Source organism: Nannobrachium achirus, assembly GCF_963921795.1.
Source record: "Nannobrachium achirus genome assembly, chromosome: 7".
NCBI lineage: Eukaryota > Metazoa > Chordata > Actinopteri > Myctophiformes > Myctophidae > Nannobrachium > Nannobrachium achirus.
In genome coordinates, this window is record NC_137816.1 from 52273637 (window position 1) to 52293627 (window position 19991).

General features: G+C 42.7%; 1 protein-coding gene across 1 annotated transcript; it reads right to left on the reverse strand.

The window, feature by feature from the left end:
- Positions 1-1203: 1203 nt before the first annotated feature.
- LOC308289045 (F-box/LRR-repeat protein 3-like) lies at positions 1204-19671 on the reverse strand. The gene is made up of 6 exons (XM_080730580.1): positions 19414-19671; positions 11614-11842; positions 9018-9182; positions 7615-7737; positions 6279-6450; positions 1204-4324 (listed from the first exon to the last, which is right to left on the reverse strand). Exons 2-6 carry the CDS (start codon positions 11839-11841, stop codon positions 3684-3686), a joined length of 1329 nt encoding a protein of 442 aa, XP_080586706.1. The 5' UTR covers position 11842; positions 19414-19671; the 3' UTR covers positions 1204-3683.
- Positions 19672-19991: the final 320 nt, after the last annotated feature.

Sequence of the window (19991 nt, forward strand, 5' to 3'; positions counted from 1 at the left end):
GGCACATAATGTACTTTTTACTCCACTACAATTACTTAAACTTTAGTTACTAGTTACTTTGTAGATCTGAATTATTACAAAACATATGTTAACCACTTCAGCCCTATTTAAACTTACAAAGCTCACAGCTTGTAGATCTGCTTTGATGCCAATACTTTCGTACTTTTACTCAAGTAAATTTGTATTATTTATTTTGTTATGGTGTAGGTTGAGTGAAGCTGTTATAGCGTCACATTTTAAAGTCAAGTCATTTTGCAAAGGTCATGGGGTCACCAAATTGAGTTGGGTTCATCCATAAGTGACAGGCGTCTTCAACAGGGGGTCCGGGACCCCTAGGGGGTCCTCAGAGTTACTACAGGGGGTCCTCCAAATCTTTGTGTGATAGAAACTTTTTCCCCCTCCTTTCCCACTTGAACCCAACGTCCATATTCTGCGAACTTTAGCCAAAAATAGCAGATGTAGATTGTCTATTTTCGGCAAAGAGGTTTTATGTAGAGGGGGAAAAGAGCAGACTAAGTACAGAGTGAAAGGTCCAGTTTATTATTGACGGTTCAAGTGGTTAAATATCTGAAAACACAAATTGATACGAATCCAAAATACACTGATGATTGTGCTGTCAAAACGATGAAACTATATGGAATCTATGAAAAGGTCCCTGCTTCATCTCTCTCTCAACTAAGGGGTCCTTAATTGGCCTGAAAACATTGAAGACCCCTGGGTTATGAGACATCTTGTGCACAAAGGTGAAGTTTTGACTTGAAGACAGTGCTACACTGATAAATGAAAGCTCAAACATTGGGTCACTCAAATGGTTATGGTTCATTAAGTAGCATGAATGCATTCAGCATATTTCATGGGAATCCGCTTTTTAGATTTTGAAATATCTTGAGTGCAAATGAACATTTTGGCCTAAGGGAGGCGATAGAAGTAAAGCCATGTCAAATGCTATAAAACTGTCACAGAATTACCAAAGTAATTTAAAAGCACAAAATACTTTAAACGCACAAAAGGTTCCTTTACTTTTGGTACTTAAATGACATTGCATATAAAGCCACATTACCATCATTGATTGACCCACATTCCTAATTTGTTATCTAGCAACAGTAAGAACAAGCTCAGAAATCAGTCATATTCACAATTTTTTTATTTGTAAACAAAAGGAAAGCATATGAATCTATCAACATCCTTTACTTGTATAGCAGCTTCTGACATCTGGCATTTAGCGTACATAGATCTAAGAACACAAATAAATATGATGATTTAAGCAGTATACGTTTTATAAATGGTCCATATTCAAACTTCTAAACTGATTTTATGTGGGTTTATATACGGTGTGTGTTTTTTTACATCATAAAAAAACTGCATCTCAAATGAGGATATCAATTATAAAATGAACTGGCATTAGAAACTGTGATAAACAAGGCCTGCTAGGTAAAGCGATCCTTTCTTGATGCAGTTTGAATAGTTTTAATTTAAAACTCTTCTAAAAATTTTGCCTAAAAGTTATTTTAGGCTAAATGAAATGGATTTAAGCAGGTATTTTAACATGCTAGGCAGGCATTTCTCTCAAAATGCAGCTCTCTCCACAAAAACGACAAACACTGCCACACTGAATCTGTAGTACATCATAATAAAGCTCTGTCAGTCTGGAACTGTATCGATAAGAAATGATCTGTTTTGTATTTGGGGGCTGTGCAATTAATCAAACCATTTAAGTACTACGTAATGCCTTATTTCTCACCCATCATGTTCAATGGTTTCAGTAAGCAAACCTAAAACATTTTGATGAGACTTCAATGTTGAAAGCATAGATGTAGCAATCTTTAGTGTTACAACAGATTATTCTGCATGTGATATTAGCAGGACTAACTGCTTTGCTGTTGAGCAAGATCTCTTTTCAGCGGAATCTAAATATTATACAAATTAGTATAAAATATTAACGACATTCAGGATGTGAAAAGAACTACTTTGATCCACTCATCTCAGTGCTGAGCGCATCACTAGACAAATATTCAATTTAAGTATTTCTTTAGGATAACAAAGACCGACACAATAGTTAGTAAAATCCTCAGGGTTCATTTATCCATTTGTAACTTGAAAGTTCAGTTTTAACCAAATGGACCTGTATGGGAGTTAAATTAACACAGAAGATTTTACAATGTGTGCCAAAGGACAAATGATTTGACAACCAGAGAAGTTTGCTTTCACGCCTTGATGTCATTGTAGCTTCATTTACCAAAAGTGTGATCCTCCAACAGACAAAAAAGTGCATCAGTGGGATAGCTATATAAAATATATTATGACATTTCCAGAATTAAAATAAATGCTCTGCCTTGTTTGTATCAGAACACCTTTGACATGTATACTGGTAGAGAGAAAGTAATGCATAGGGTTGCAAAATTCCAGGAATATTCAAGGTGGAAACTTTCCATGGGAACAAATGAGAATATAATATTGCTGTATTTACCATGTAATATGAAAATAGCAACCAGTCCATTAATAATTCATATGAATTAATTTGCCAAATAATTAAGACTTCTGAGGCCATCAGGCTGAGACAGTGAGTAGCTCTGCTACACTGGCCCCCCTTTTGACCTCCTCCCACGGAGAAACCCGATCCGGGTCACGGCACCAATGTATATTAAAACAAAGTATATCCCATGTGGGTCTGTGGACAGTGGACGGCACAAACATGCTCATATGACCATATCATCATGGTGACTGATGACAGTAAATGTCACAAACGTAACACAAACTGTTAACTGTAACCCAAAATTCCCCGAGCATATCTTCCCCTTGGAAAATGTCCACCCAATTGCAACCCTAGTTGGGCAACACAGAAATATAGCAAACATAGGAAAGCATCAGTACACACATATCGGTCACTGACTTACATTACGGTCAAAGTTAGTCAGTTCTAGAACACTGAAGAACATCACTCTGTCCCTAATGAAATGTATCTTATTACTGTGTTGTAAAGATACCCATTTGCCTACTTAATGTGTCCATTTCCAAAGGGTTCTGAGACCAAAGTGCTTAATGGTATGGATGGGATCTAAATACATCTATTTACATATATACAATTTAGTTTTTAATGTGTAGTGATGCAACATCTTAGGTGTTAATATAAACCTTATGGTTTCATCTTTACACTCTCATTGTTAAATTAACAGGCAGGATTTTGCTGTGTGAAGTTAGGTAGGACTAGGATTATGCTCCATGTCTTCTCAAACACGTTATTCTCCACATATGATGATATCAAAACAAGTAGCGACTGTTGACAGGCAGTTCTAGGATGGTTAGAAAAGAACAGAAGGCTGAATCGGGGGAAAACAAAGAAAGAAATGGTTTGCTTTGAGGTAAGGATCATGGGAAAGATCCAAACAAACTCACTCAAAAGTAACACATGCATACACATACCTGTACATACAAAACCCCAACCTATGGTTCTCAAGGTGAATTCCAGGGACTCTGTGGGTTCCTTTAGGGGGGTCTAAATTGACCCATATAAGTCTGTAACTCTGACAGTGTACAAACGGACCAAATGAACCCTGACGGGTCCATTTGGTTCCATTTGTACACTGTCAGAGTTAAGGGGAGACCTTGAAATTTGACAGAAATCAGACAGAAACACAGCTATGACCTATACACATAACATCTCCCCCTCTACCCGTATGGAATCTTCACCAGGTCGGCATCATGTCTGGGAACCAGACCCGGCCCAGGTGCTTGGAGACCTCCCAGTGGATGTCGTCCAGCCCGTAGCGGTTATCTGGCACCAGCACTTCCTCCATGATGGAGAGCTGCGTCAGCCGGTGTCCGCACATCTTGACGAACTCCACGAAGGCGCTGCAGGACACCTCGCACTCCCCGAGGCCGATGGCCGACAGCTGGGTGCAGTGCTGCGCGATGCGGATCAGCTCCTCGTCCAGCGGCCGCAGGCCGTTGGCGCACACCACCAGTTCCACCAGGCGCGGGCAGTTGAGGCCCACGCGGCCCAGGACGTCCTTGCTGACGGAGCGGCCAAAGTAGAGGTGCGTCACGGGGATCTCGTCGCGGAAGAACGGGCCGAACTCGTCCTCGTACAGGAAGAAGTACATGACCAGGTTGAACTTGGGCGAGTGGCGCACCATCACGTCCCAGCTGCTCTTCTTGATGGTGTGGAAGTGCTGGCCGGGGTTGTCGCTCACCACGTCGATGCGCAGGTGCTCCAGGTGCACGTGTTTCTCCGACGACAGCGAGATGAGCAGCTCGTCGCTCAGCAGGTGGTAGTTGAGGGCCAGTTCTCTCAGTCCGTGGCACTGATCCGCTACACACAGGATACCTAGGATTTAGAGGAAATGTTAGTAGAGTTAACTCATTTGCTGCCCCCTCCCGAGTTTCCAGAGTTATTTCCGTACCCCGCCGCTGCAACACCCGAGTTTTGGGCATTTTTTTCTTTCTTTTTAATTTATTATTTATGTATTTATTTTAAATATTTTTGGACGTACTTCTAGGCAATGTGGCATGATCGCGATCGCAAAATTGCATGTTTGGCCCCCATACCAACCCCATCTTTCAAACATAGCAGCCATGTTTGTTTACATTTGAAGAAAACATAATGGCTGCTGATCATGAAAGCCTGAACGGATTTCCAAGCGGATTTTTTTGTTTGAAAGCCGTGTACGGTGTGCACATACGTGGTGCATGATCTATGCATGAGCATGCATGATCCGTGCACTATGAATTACATGGAAGTCTAGGGAGACTGGGGGCATCCTGGCACTTCAAAAAGATTTTTAAAATGCAGCGAATGAGTTAAAAAGGCATACAAGCCTAAACCCACATGTTTCAGCTATATTTGTTCATGACAAATGAGCACTACTGTTTTTATTTTTGTATTTCTTTTTAGTTTTTCAGGTATTCCCATTCCGATACAGAGATCTCGGCAGAAACAAATCAGTCAGCTCCATATATGGGCACAAAAGTAGGCATGCCCATATATGAGCAATTGGGTATATACTGATCAGCAATCTAAATATATGGGCATAAAAGGGACAAGCACCGACAGATACAGAGATCTCCATATATGGGCATAGACAGACAAGTACAACGGGTGCACTGACAAAGCCCCCGACATTACAGTTTACAGTTTAGGCATGACATTATGACTCAGACATATTGGTCGGATCAGCGAACCACTGATAAGATATACAAATATAAATGTGTATTTTCACTGATGGGTTTTTGTTTATATCCCATGAACTAACTAATGCACGTGATGAGATGTGCTCCACTGCAGGTCTGTACAAAGGATGTTGACCAGAGAAATGATATGTCAATAATGTCATACTGCCCAGGACACTGGATAACACATTGGATAATGCCAAGCCATATCTGGCATTGTCCTTCTGGCTACTGGGCACACAAAATAACCTATATTTTACCTAAAGTTATATCTAACCTTATCCTCAGTAAAACAAATACAAGAATACTAGAACCGTTCCACCAAGCGGTCAGCGCGAGGTCGGCGGAGAATAATCTAAGCGAGAAGGTTTTCCGGCGTGTAGACCGGTTGCCACTGAGACACAGTCAGGCATCCAGGATGAGAAATAGTTTCAACAGCACAAAACTCGATTTTGAAGATTATGTAATTACAACTAATTATTCATATACAACCATGTAGCAAATAGATGCAGGTGGAATTCTAGGCTCCTGTCCAACAAACTCTTACATTAATGAATGTGTGAACTGAGACACGTGAAAGTGAAAACCATTAAGTGAAAGAGTTAATCACGTTCCACTTTACTTCCAATCTCCAGTGTCAGCAGGGGTGTCGCACCAAATCAGGGCCCTGGGTACAAGGAGTCACTTCATATTTTGTGCTTTAACTATTGAAAAATAGCAGATATACAAGCTCACAGCGCCGCGCTGCGAGCTTGTAGAGCTGCTATTTTTGAAAAATCATGACAATTTGTGCAAATCTTTGAATATTTCAAATCCTTGGTTTTTTGAAAAACCTATGTTTGTATGTCAGTGGTGCTCAAACCTTTTCATGTGAAGGACCCCCAAAATGATATGTATTTGGCCACGGACCCCCATCTCGAAATATGTCCCCGGAACTAATAGCAGATCTACAAGCTCGCAAAGTGGCACTCAGTGCCGCGCTGTGAGCTTGAATATCAGCTATTTATCAATGGCTAAAGCATAAAATAATTAAGATCCCTCCACCTTGGGCCCTATAGTAACTCAGGCCCACTTTCCCCCCCACCTTGTGACGCCCCTGAGTGTCAGTATACCTGCAGGTGAAACATGAGGACAGCTGCTCATTTTCAGCAGTTTGAGCGTGTCACTGTTATTGGCTACCAGGACCTTGAGGGAGGGGTCATCTACGGGCGTGTCATCAATCTTCAGAGAGGACAGTGACTTGGAGTTGACGAACACCACTGTGAGCGCTGAGATGAAGTGAGACTGTTGAACACACACAACAATACACGTCTGTGACTCATTATTTGAACCCATTAACACTTGGGATGCCATTACTTTTGTAATTATTTGGCTACAGAGTGCCAAATAATCACTGCGCTTTAATTTGTAGAGCCCCGGAAGCCACGATCGTGTCCATGTTGTAGAAATTCACTAAATCCGGATGTAGACCGGAGTGTTTACTTTCACACAGAAATTAACCGTGGCGGCCCAGTGTCGCCGTGAAAAAAAACGTTTCTCGGCGATCGAAGCGTTTTTTTGGAAGTCAATTCTGAGATAAAACCGTTTCTTTGCAGCAGCAATGAATAGGAGCCTACAGGATTACACGCTTCCTGATGATGGCGGCCGAGTTGCATCATGGGATATGACGTTTTTTTTCACTCACCAGCGGCCGCCGCAGCACCTGTTTACCTGGTAATCATGGTAACCAGCGAACACGTCCCTGGACGTGATAACGGGGCCGTGGCGTCGCACCGCCGTAATTCTTATCACGTTCCTGGACGTAATTGACATTATGTCCAGCTTTCCTTTATTTGTTGAATCACTTTAACTGGATAGGGCACAGCCACAGACTGATAATCAAATTGCCTTATAAAATACAATAAAAGCCAGTGTTTTTGTGGTGGCTTGTGCCTTTTCATTAGGGCCACCTTTTTAGTCTGCTAGCACCAAGCTGTATCTTACCGCTGCTGTCAATCTTCCCAACCCATCAACTGTGTTATTGATAAACATAAATGTCACGTTGCTGCCCTTAAACTAGAGGCCTGTGTATTCTCCCTACATCTGAATATCCAGCAGCATCTTCTGCTTCTCATCTCGCCTATTCTTCCACAGTCTGTATGATTATGGTCATCCCATTTACCTCAAATTGGTCTCTTGTTTGGCCTAGCTCACGAGAGGTACACTGCATTATGATAAGCAATAATAATGATTCTACTGTATAACAAGGACTTAATGTGCCTCAGGCTGTAAATGCAAATAACAAAAAGCAGATCTACATTGTCTACCTCATTTGTTAAATATCTGAAATATTCGCCCCAAAATAGGGATGCAAGTGTTAATGTGGTCAAGTACTCAGACATGATGGATGACTTTTCATACGATGGTTTACATACTAATGTGTTGACGATGGCGTCAGTTGCAGCTTACCTTGGGTAGCTCCATGAAGCTGGGCCGAGCTGTTGAGATCAGCCCCAAAGTCTTCAGAGAACAGTTCACCAGCTGAGAGAGGATGTCACATGCTGCCTCAGCTGACTCTGTGCTGCTGTCCACCTTGGGGAAGACAATACAGTAAAATAGTAATGTCTCCTCATCCACTCAGTGTTGGAGTTACTAAACTGAGGAGAGACCACCCTGGACTGCAAATGTCCCTTCCTTTTCCTTAAACGACAACTTTGTTATTTTACAACACGCTTTCATATTTTAGATTGTAATTAGAGAAAAGAAGAACGTTAACATGTCTTCATTTATCGTTTTAGCTTTTTCTTTTTTACTATTTACAGCAGGGGTGCCCACAAGGTAGATCGTGATCTACCAGTAGATCACACAGTCTGTTCAGGTAGTCCACATGACAGGCCCCTATAAGATTTAAATATAAAGAATACAAGACCTCTCTTTTTGGCATCTGTCACTTTATGACTTCTAAAGTAGGCAAAATTGCTTTGTTTTCAGGAGTGGAAAAGCTACCACTTCCATACAGAATGGGATGAAGACCTTTCTTCCCACTATTTCCCATTTCAAGTGCGTTTTATATTTAACGCCAGGGCTGTTATTTCAAAGGCCCCTCAGGTAAACTTTTGGGATGGGTAGATCATGTTGAGCTGGTCATTTTAAAAGTGACTCTCAAGTCAAAAAAGTGTGGGCACCCCTGATTTACAGTAACACTACTAGCCCCCATAAGTCACATCTGCCTATGAAAGATTGCGGTGCATCTTGGGAATGGGTTTCTTGTGTATAAAAAGACATATTTAGACCCTTGTACGCATGTCCCCAACCATTGAAATCAAAATCGTTTTTACACTCATCTTTTCTTTTCGCAGTGAAGTCTGACGTCATTTACCCATCCTACCTGGTTCACGTTTTTTTTCCTCCCATTCTGAATTCCCATACTTTTTTCATATTGCGTCATATAAGAACTGTGTTCCAAACATGAACAAATGATCTAAGCGGTTTGACTCAAATGGATATGAAGAATCAACTGATGAGAAAATGTTAGTGTCGCCGAATTAGTTACATTTTCGCTAGAAACAGGCTTTATCAAATATGAGTGAATGACTATAATAAACCATACAGAGCCACCTCCCCGACAAAATGCTTATATGAGACGATTTTAAGATGACCCAATGTTATTCTCCATAGAGAAATTACTTCCATGAACCGGGGGATGAGAAAGTCGCGTCATGACTTCACTGCTCTATTACAATCTAAAATATGAACCCTCTTTGCAAAAAAACAAAGTTGTCCTTTAACCTCTATCACCTTCCCACTATGTCATACACTTTATCCCATCCCTCCATTTATTTTCATTCATCCTACTCCGTCCCTCGTCTCACCTTGAAGCTGACATATTGTAGGTGGTTGGAGTGTCTTTTGATGATCTGTTTGATGAGGTCTGGATGTGTGGCCTTGAGATAGGAGCTGGCTGGCTGGTTCAACTCAAACTCAAAGCATCGCCACAGTTCTGGCATGTGAAAAGCATGGTTCCAGCCACGGCACACCTATACGGGAGGGCAGCCGTAGAAGCAAATTACCTTTTGTTTTTTTCCTTTTAAATGAAAGAATGATTTTAACATGCACGGTGCATCACCAAAATGAAAGAGTTTCATACTATGGGCATTATACATTTTATGCATTTAGCAGACATTCTTAATCCAGAGTGACAATAAGCAAGCACAGCAGAAGGCAATACACCAAATACCTAGAAATAGTAATCTAAAAACATAGTCCCCTGCGTAGCCTACTTATGTGCAAATGGCAAATAAATCATACAAATTGTGTTTATTGGTGATTATCTCATTGAATTAACAACATAAGCCTTTGTTTGTTACAGAGCTTATGTAAAACCCAATGCAAAAACTCCATTGTAAATCCACGGTGGGAACCCATGGTGGGAGTAAAATGCCAACCAGGTTATCCAACATAAAACATGTAATTCCCGCAGCACTCTGTTGATATAATAATGACATAATGGGTACCTGTTGCAGCCCTACTCTCAGCCTGAGAGTAGGGCTGCAACTAATGATTATTTTCATTATCCATTAATCGGTTGATTATTTAAACGATTAATCGGATTATGGCACTTGTTCAGCCATTACCTTATTAATTAGATTTGAGGTTCTTTTAGACATGTTTTAGACAAGAAATAAATTAATAAATTGAAGATGAATAATACATTCAAAAATACATAATTTATTACATTTTGCTCAGCTGTCGACAAAATAAATACCTTTTTTTCTGACATACATTTGATTCAAAAATAGCTACACATTTGGCTACACAAAGGGTAACAGTACACTTTTAAAGTAGGTAATTTAAAAATAAAGTCATAGTCATATTTTTGGTTCTTGACAAGGGATGTGAAATAAAATCGAAGATCGACTCAATTCTCGACTCATGCTCAACGCGACTCAAATAAGATGAGTTGAAAAATAGTTTTTTATTTTTTTTAGGTTTTCCCCCCAAAATGTTTTAATCACTTGTTCAAAAACGTTAATGTTTTCCAAATGTGAGAGGACCGGTGTTAGTGTCTGTGTCGGAGACGAGTGCATGTCTGTGTTAGTGCATGCATCCAACGCAGATTCGCATGCATGCGGCGTTAGTCAGTTCCGCTGACTTCTGGTTGAGTAACACTGCTGATCTGATCGTGTGCACGCTTCATAGCGGTGTGCGCTGACTGGATGTGTTTACCTCCTGCCTTGTGCATGCTTGAAACGAAAGCTTGCTTGTTAATGGCAGCGTTGCCGTCGTGTGCGATGATTTTGTCAAGATTGACTATAATTATAACACAACGCAAAGGACGCGTTCAGAGAGTGGAGAGTGGGGGGAGGGAGAGCAAGGCAGACCAAACCTCCATGTGTGATACACAGCCTGGGTGCCAGCCTGAGCCTGCTCGCTAACGCTACTTTCCATGGACTTTGTCAATCCGCTTCTAGTCTCTCAAGAACAGACTCCAAGCTAACGCAAGGAAGAACAATCATTTATTATCATTATTAGGGCTTTGATGCAAGTTCTAAACATGATGGGTGCAGCTGCATAAGTTGTTTTGCTTAAAGTAATGTGCCGCTGTGCTCTCCTCTCAGCTGCTGCTCCAAAAGATAAAATAAAAAAAAGTGAAAAAAATCGATCGACGCTTCGATTTTCGGTCTCGACCCGTCGATTCGCAAATAATGAGTCGATTAACATCCCTATTCTTGACCCTATATTCCTGCACAGTATTAATACATTAATATAATATTAATAAAATATTTTGTACCAATTTTGTCTAAAGGTCAAACTACTGTACATGATAGATCATCTATTAATTGTGCTGTTTGTCACTCTATGTTCCAACAAAAACCCTGTCATTCTAACATTGTTATTCCAACAGCCTTGACACTGTACAAGTGTCTGATATTTAACTGGTAAACCATCTTTAAGCCATCAACAACAAGATTACACCATCATGTCAACAACTCTGTTGTGTTCTGTCCACTGATAAAGGTCATCTCCGCCCATGAGGTGATCACTGGTCACGATATTACATCATTATGACAGGACCCATCCTACTGTCTTACAGTAACTATATACAATCATGTCAACTGTCTATTAGGGCAGGAGAAAGCAACTATGGGTGAACTATTGACTTGCTGTACTGTACGCTGAACTATTCTTTCAATACAACTAACAGAAAAACGGACTTGCACTGGTGTGGTCTCCTTTCTTGTGTGGGAGTAATCTTTAATCATTATGGGATATTTACATGGGATATTCTTTGACTCTGACAGACTGTGGTTTTACTCTGTGGGTGGCAGCTGAGTCTTCTGGGAAAGGATTACTTTCTAATGGGATATAAACAATAACCCATCAGTTGCCGATTCGATGAGGACTACTAAATCAGTTGGCAACTAATTTAATAATCGATTCAATTACGATTAATCGTTGCACCCCTACCTGAGAGGCAAAAGCACGGTCCAGCAGAGGCAGGTACTTAAAGATGTGAAGCAGGATCTCCTGTGGCAGACACTCCCAGCAGACCCGCTCCTCCAGGGACTCCTCGTCCTCCTTGTCTCTCTGCTTGCAGGAGCGTTTCCCTCCTCCTCCTCCTCCTCCTCCACCCTGAGGCTCAACACTGGTGCCTCCGCCATCTTCCTCCTCCTTCCTTTGAACACCTCTCTTCATTCTAGAGGAATCAAACGGGAGTGCTCAGATTCAGCCACCTATTAAAGCCTTGGTGTGTGTGTGTGTGTGTGTGTGTGTGTGTGTGTGTGTGTGTGTGTGTGTGTGTGTGTGTGTGTTAGGGATGGTACGATAAGTCGATATTAACGTTTACCGTGATAAAAAACACTCACGATAATCGTATCGTGGAGATTTAATTCATCGGGAAATCCTCCTCCGTCATGCACTGGGATCAATTCACCTTTTATTTGCCGAGCTGCATATCCGGCACCGTTTAAATCCTCTATTGGTAAAACGTACTAATAATATACGTACTTGTAATAGCCGATCCACAAGCTCACAACGTGTCTCAACGCGACGTGTTGTGAGCTTGTAGATCTGCTATTTTCTGGCAAATGTTCCGCCCCAGGATAATGGTTGGGGATATTTTGATTATCGCGATAATATCGTAAATCGCGATTTCTTTGGTCACAATAATCGCGATATGAAATGTTCATATTGTCCCATCCCTAGTGTGTGTGTGTGTGTGTGTGTGTGTGTGTGTGTGAGATTGCCTAATTGAATACTTTATTAACAGTTTGCAAATAGTACTGTGGTACGATTATACAATGATGCTAAAAGGACACAAAGGGCTTGCTTGTTTCCATTATGGTGCAGTGTATTCAATTCATCAAACATTTAAAGATTTAAAGAACATTTCTGGTGTTAAAGGAGTAGTTCACCCCCAAAATGACTTTTTTTTCTATTGATTACTCAGGCCATGGAGAGTAGAGTTCAATAATATTTTTTGGTTTTTGTCACATTCCTAAGACAAAAATGTGATAACAATAAATTTACCCCCATTGATTCCGGATGGTGACCCGTTTCGAAACGGGTCACCATCCGGAATCAATGGGGGTAAATTTACTCGAATCAAAATTTTGTGACAAAAAACAAAAAATATTATTGAACTCTACTCTCCATGGCCTGAGTAATCAATAGAAAAAAAGTCATTTTGGGGGTGAACTACTCCTTTAAGCTTATACTTTTTTTAAGGTGCTCTTTTATGGCAGTGTAGAAGGAGTTTAAGACTAAGGAGTCACACTTTTTGTTTGTTGGTAGGGACATTTCACATTTTGGTGGCATAATAGTAGAACACATTTAATCCCATCATGTTTGTGGTTTGCGCCAAATCTGGGTTGAACGAGATCAGTGGAACTCCCTCTGGTGTGCCAGTCTCTTTCACGCTACTGAAGTAGTTTGTCAGGTACAGGTGACACTGTTCTCTTGAGTATCTTCAAGATCAGGTCGATTGCAAGTTGCTGTACTCTGTCCTCTACCCTGAGCCATCCCACCCTAGCATAATGAGCAGGTTAGTTGAGTGCTAGCTTGGGGCCAAGTAGTAACCTGACCAGTATGTTTTGAGAGGTCTGAAGCTTTGAATTTAGTCCATTTGTGGTGCTAAAGTACCATGAGGTGCATGCATAGTCCAAATGACACTGGATGAGTGCTCCAGCTAGTGTTGTCCTCTGTGTATTCCTATGTTAGAGCAGCAGTGCCTACTGCCTACAGTAGACACAATCACCTGTTCCTCAGGAGGACCCTGTTGGATCTGTTTCAACATCAGCAATAACAACAACAACACTGGACTGGACTCTTAACTCCAGGGAAAACATGCATGTCTTCCCTATGCTGATCACCCTGTTTCCCATTCATTTCTCAGGAACACTGCTCTCAATGATTGAGGACATTATCACTTTTACTGTAAAAGCCAGGTTACAGATCCTTCCCACCAGACTCAACCTTTCCCTCTGGTTCCCCATCCACCCATGCACCTCATTGTTTTTGCATCACACCACAGGGCTTGTTACAGAAACCATGTCACACATTCTGAATGGCTGCTATGCCTATAAAGGGCTTTACAAACATAGCACGGCACAACAGAAAAGTTGATCTCATAACAAAGGACCTATCTAAACATTTTACACTGTCTGTGAGAATGCACAAACGTGTGTGTGTGTGTGTGTGTGTGTGTGTGTGTGTGTGTGTGTGTGTGTGTGTGTGTGTGTGTGTCGCTGAGTGTGTGTTGGATTGATGGTGAAAGTAAATCTGTAACTTACAATTCTATGAGAACTACACCATCACACTTGTTTCATGTCAAGGACCCCCACATTGATACTTATTAGCCCACAGACCCATTTGAAAAATATGCCAGGGACCCCATGAGAGAAGATTTTCACAGCTCTAGCAGTGGTTCTCAAACATTTTAATTTCAAGGGCCCCCAGTTTGACATTAATTTGACACATTTGACCATTAAACAGACCCCCATTTTAATGGCATTTCTATCACTGGGACCCCAATTTATATTGTAAAATCAATGTTAATTTAACACTGAGTGAGTTACAGACTGTTGTGTCCTACAGTTCTCTACAACTAATGCACGCAGTTACTTATTTGCACCACTTGGTGTCACTGTACCTTACCTGCCTATTAGGTGTTATGAAGAAGGCTGTAACAGGAAGTGACATGTAGTGTATGCCATGCTGTTGTGCTGAGAAGCTGAACTAACAAAGAATAGTCAATGTGAAGTGAATCCATGCTCTCCAGTGTCTTATTCCTTACCATCCACCTCTACAAATTGGCGACGAGGTAACCCACCTGCTATACTTCGACTACAGAGGACTATTTTTGACCATTTTTTGCAAAGATGGCTGTAAATGTGCCTTGTCCTGCTCCATTTTTGCCATGCCCTGGGAAGCCTACAATACCATTCAAGACATGGATGCAAATGTTTGACAACTATCTACTGGTCATAAATGCAACTGGGAATGCATGGCCTGCTGCAAGAAAGAGAGCTGTCCTGCTTCATTGCCTTGGAACAGAAAGACAGAAGATTTTCCACTCACTGCCAGATACAGGTGATACATATGATACTGCTGTTACTGCATTAAGGGCACATTTCACACCAATGACTAATGTGGTGGTGGAACGTCATACATTCAGAAAAAGAGCACAAGGCCCACATGAGACTGTTACCCAATATGTGGCTGCTCTCAGAGAGCTTGCATCTACATGTGACTTTGGTGATAAGACTGATGAGATGCTGCGTGATCAGCTTATTCAATATGTCACAAATGCCCATATTAGGGAAAGACTACTGCTGGAGCCTACCCTCACTCTGCACAATGCTATCACGCTTGCTACACAGATTGAGTCTGCAGCTGAACAAGCTAAATGCATGGTTGGAGAGAAACCTAGCTTAAAAGTACAAGCAGTGCAAAAGAAATCACACAGACCACGGCCTCAGCATAAACCATCCACACCTGCACCTACTACTGCTGCCACTGGGAAGTCCTCCCGTACATGTTTCAGATGTGGATCTGACAGTCACCTTGCCAATTCTCCCTCATGTCCTGCTGCTAAGGCTACTTGCAAATCCTGCCACAAGCAAGGACATTTTGCCAGAGTGTGTCGCTCTGCTCCTACCCATCATCAAGTGAGAGAAGTGGAGGTGCCTGAAATGACTGTCCTATGCATTCAAGAGACTGCCTGTAAATCTGATAAAATAAAATGCAATGTCAAGATCCAGCCTTCAGATTCACCAGCCCATGCCATGGACCTGGTTGTGGACTCTGCATCCCCAGTGTCCATACTGCCTAGCAGTGTATTTGAGGAACATTTTGGTGAGTCACCCCTTTCACCACCTGCTATTCGTTTAATTACCTACACCAAGTCACCCATTCCTGTGCTGGGATGCCTTTCAGCACTGGTGACCAGGGATGATGTCACTGCTGCAGCAACCTTCTTCGTTGTGGAGAAGGGGACCCCATTACTGGGTCTGGATTTGATGATTGCACTGAACATTCACATTGTAGGGGGTGCTGTTGTTCCTCCTCCTCCTGCCCCTGTTCAAAATGCTCCTGTGATGCACCTATCCACCACTCCCCCACTAATTGGCTGTGCTAAACATTTTGTTCACCGGGTCAAAGTCTCTGCCTCTGTGACCCCGGTTCGACAAAAACTGCGTCGTTTGCCCCTGTCTGTGAGAGATGCAGTCACAGAAGAGATAAACAGACAACTGGCTGCTGGTGTGATAGAGAGAATTGATGCTTCTCCCTGGGTGTCTCCTATCGTTGTCACACGAAAGAAGAGAGGAGGCATTCGGATGTGTGTGGATCTCCGAGAGCCAAACAAGGCTGTCATTACAGACTGCTATCCAATTCCACACATTGATGAGCTGCTGTCCACTCTGCATGGAGCCGCAGTGTTTTCAACTATTGATCTCGCAAGTGCCTACCACCAGGTGCCTCTACATGAGGAAAGTAGGGATCTGACTGCTTTCATTACCCATGAAGGACTCTTCCGTTACTGCCGTGTGCCCTATGGTCTCTCCTCTGCACCATCTGCATTCCAGAAGATGATGGCTACCATCCTCAAAGGCCTGCCAGGTGTGCAGAATTATCTGGATGATATTATCATCTATGGAGCCAACAGCACAGTGCATGATGCTCGTCTGAAGCAAGTCCTTCACCGCCTGCAAGAGGCAGGTCTGCTCCTGAATGAGGAAAAGTGCTGCTTTAATCAGTCAAGTCTACGATTCCTGGGTCACGTGGTGTCAGCTGAAGGTATCGTTCCTGATAAAGAGCACATCGAAGCTGTCCTGAATGCCCCAGCTCCGACAGATGCTGCTACCCTCCGCTCTTTTCTAGGCCTCGTGTCATGGTATTCAAAGTTCATTCCTAACTATGCAACTGAATCCGAGCCGATGCGGGCATGCATTAGAAAAGACACTGACTTTCACTGGACGAGTGAGGCACAGAAAAGTTTTGAGAAAATCAAACTACTACTGGTGAACAGTTCTGCCCTTGCTCTTTTCGACCCTTCCCTGCCTACAGTGGTGTCCACTGATGCCTCTGATTACGGTTTGGGAGCCGTGTTCACCCAGCATCATACTGATGGCGTGGAACGTACAGTGGCTTTTGCCTCCCGGGCTCTCACCACAGTGGAACGCAAATATTCGACTGTAGAGAAGGAAGCTCTGGGATGTGTTTGGGCCGTTGAGAAGTGGCGCACATACTTGTGGGGGCGAAAATTCACCTTACGTACTGACCATCAGGCCCTCACTACGCTGCTTACTACTAAAGGCATAGGTCGTGCTGGAATGCGCGTTGCACGCTGGTCTGCCAGGCTCCTGACCTATGACTATGATGTGATTTACCGCCCAGGGTCAGAGAACTACACTGCTGACTGCCTTTCCCGTCTACCACTTCCTGGAGCTGCTGACCCTGCCTTGGATGCTGAGCCAGAAATGGTTGCCTACATCACTGATGCTCTTGCTGCTTTGCCCATTACTGACTTTGAGGCTGCTGCTGACTCTTGCCCAGAGGTTTCTGAACTCCGTGACCAGATTGCTCGTGGCTGGCCACAAAAGATAAAACCGCTGAGTCCAGTCGTTGCCCCATACTTCCGTGTACGTCATGAACTGTCAGTGGGAAACTCACTGGTGCTTCGAGGAACACGTCTGGTTGTGCCAATTTCACTGCGTGCTACTCTGGTGGCTCTTGCACATGAGACACACCAAGGAGTGGTGCGTACCAAGCAACGCCTGAGAGAGTACTACTGGTGGCCTAAGATGGATGACCTTGTCCAGTCTACTATTCAGTCATGTCAGCCATGCCAGTCCAACGACAAGACTGCAATGCCACACCCTGCTCCACTACAACCAGTTCGATTCCCAGACAGGCCATGGCAAAAGCTTGCAATGGACATTGTTGGTCCTTTTGAAACTGCTACATGGGACTGCCGATATGCCATCACTCTGACCGACTACTACAGCAAGTGGCCAGAGGTTGCTTTCACTGCCAATATCACTACAAAGGATGTTACATCCTTCCTCTCCTCAGTCTTCAGCAGACAAGGGAACCCAGAATCCATTGTCACGGACAATGGAAAACAGTTTACTTCTGCTGACTTTGCTGCTTTCCTGGCTGAACGGGACATCGTACATCACAGAGTATCTGTTTATTACCCAGCTGCTAATGGCGCCATAGAGCGTTTTAATCGTGTTCTGAAAGAGAGTGTGCAGATGGCTATTACACAATCTGTACCATGGAAGCCTGCCATTACTGCCTTCCTGATGGCTTACCGTGCCACACCACATGCAGCTACAGGTGTGTCTCCCTTTCAACTACTGCATGGCCGGAGGATGCGCACGAAGTTGACTGTCCTGCCGCCCTCTCCTGCTGACCCTGTCTCAGATGAACAGGTACGAGAGAAAGTCACAAGCCGTCAACTCAAGATGAAGGCTTATACGGATGGAAAAAGAGGCGCACGCACTCCGCCTTTTCAAGAAGGGGATAGTGTGCGGGTGAAAACACCTCTACATGTGCCCAAAGCTCACCCAAAGTTTGGATCTCCACTGAGAGTCACAAAGAAGGTGGCCCAAAGCACATACTTGCTGGAGGATGGCCGAAGATGGAACGCCTCTCACCTAGCTCCTGATCGCTGTGCAGCTGCACATCCACAGGACATTCCTGCTTCACCTGACAGTGCCTCTCCATCCTCTCCTAAACAATCACGTGTCAGAAAGAAGCCTAACTGGATGCAAGAATATGTGACTGATTAGCTATTTGTCTTCCTAACATAGCATGTCAACATATCTCATTTGGTTGTGTTATTTTGAAGGTGATGCAATGTAGTATTTGAAAAAAAAGAAGTCTTACAGTTGTATTGTTATTTCAGACCTGTGAAAGTTGAAACAGTGTATTTTGAGTTCATGTTTACCATGTTTTATTTTCTGGTTTACTAAACATATTCACAGTACAGACAAGAATGTTTGTTATACCTGAGTGCAGGTTCTGATTTTATATTTTGCCTTAGAGGAATTTTCCTTTTCTACAAAGAGAGGAAATGTTGTGTCCTACAGTTCTCTACAACTAATGCACGCAGTTACTTATTTGCACCACTTGGTGTCACTGTACCTTACCTGCCTATTAGGTGTTATGAAGAAGGCTGTAACAGGAAGTGACATGTAGTGTATGCCATGCTGTTGTGCTGAGAAGCTGAACTAACAAAGAATAGTCAATGTGAAGTGAATCCATGCTCTCCAGTGTCTTATTCCTTACCATCCACCTCTACACAGACCAATGAGGGTGTTTGGTTCCTAACTATCATTTAGCTGGGGACCCCACTTTGAGAACCAGTCCTGTGAGAGCTACACAGCAGCAGACACACCTCCCAACCACCACAACATCCTGTGATCATGGACCCGTTTGACATTTATCTTTACAAACTAATGATGATTGATTAATCTTTAACAAACTAATGCAGCTAACATTTGGCCACACTTGGATTTGTTGGTTGGTTGGTTCAGTTGGTTGTGGTTTTACACGATTTATGTTATATGAAAGCGAATAACGTTCGATTATCATACACGTCAGACGTCACGCACCATATAAAAAAAAAAAAAAAAAAAAAAAGCTTGCTCGTATTTATGATCTCCAGTTACAGTTACACAAAACTTAGGTAATAATAGTCAAGTTCCAGCTAAAGATATAACAACTTTAAATAGTTGATTAAGTTACCCATGGTCTTACCTGCGTTAGCTGCAACCGATACTTGGTGGGGGAAAGGCGATCAGTCTCGTCAACCAGGACTCACACAAGAAAACTGTGTTAGAGTTGACCAACCAATCAAGCACATTGGACCATAACACAATGGCGATGTGTCGGGGAGTTGGTCGATCCAAATCACACGATTTGATTGTGGATTGTATTTTAAGTATGTCGTTTCCAAACGGGTGACCTACTTTCTTCTCGCCACAACTCGTGTCCTCCTGCCTCGCTAGTTTTCTCTGCCGGCTAAAGATGGCGTTTGTTGTTGTGTCAAAGCGAAGTGCCTGCACTTGCAGTGAATATTCAGTAGGGGGAGATGTAGCCTCTAAAAACAAAACACTCAAGATCCACTAGAGTAGACCAGTGGTTCTCAACCTGTAAATGATTTTGGGGGGTCCCCAGATGATTAACTTAATGTGCCATGTTGTTTTCTCACTCAACAGCAAAACAAAACCAACATAAAGTTGAGATGCATAGAGGGTATCTACACATTTCTAAATTGACAATTGAAGGACTTTTTAATCCCTCTAAAATTACAAATTAAACATTGGCCAAATTGT

Excerpts from the sequence above, each read along its gene's own strand:
- LOC308289045 (XM_080730580.1), bottom strand. The coding sequence starts at position 11,841 with ATGAAGAGAGGTGTTCAAAGGAAGGAGGAGGAAGATGGCGGAGGCACC. Across the intron at positions 6,451-7,614 it reads GCTTCATGGAGCTACCCAAG|TCTCACTTCATCTCAGCGCT; the intron begins GTAAGCTGCAAC and ends TGTGTTCAACAG. Across the intron at positions 4,325-6,278 it reads TCCTCATGTTTCACCTGCAG|GTATCCTGTGTGTAGCGGAT; the intron begins GTATACTGACAC and ends TCTAAATCCTAG.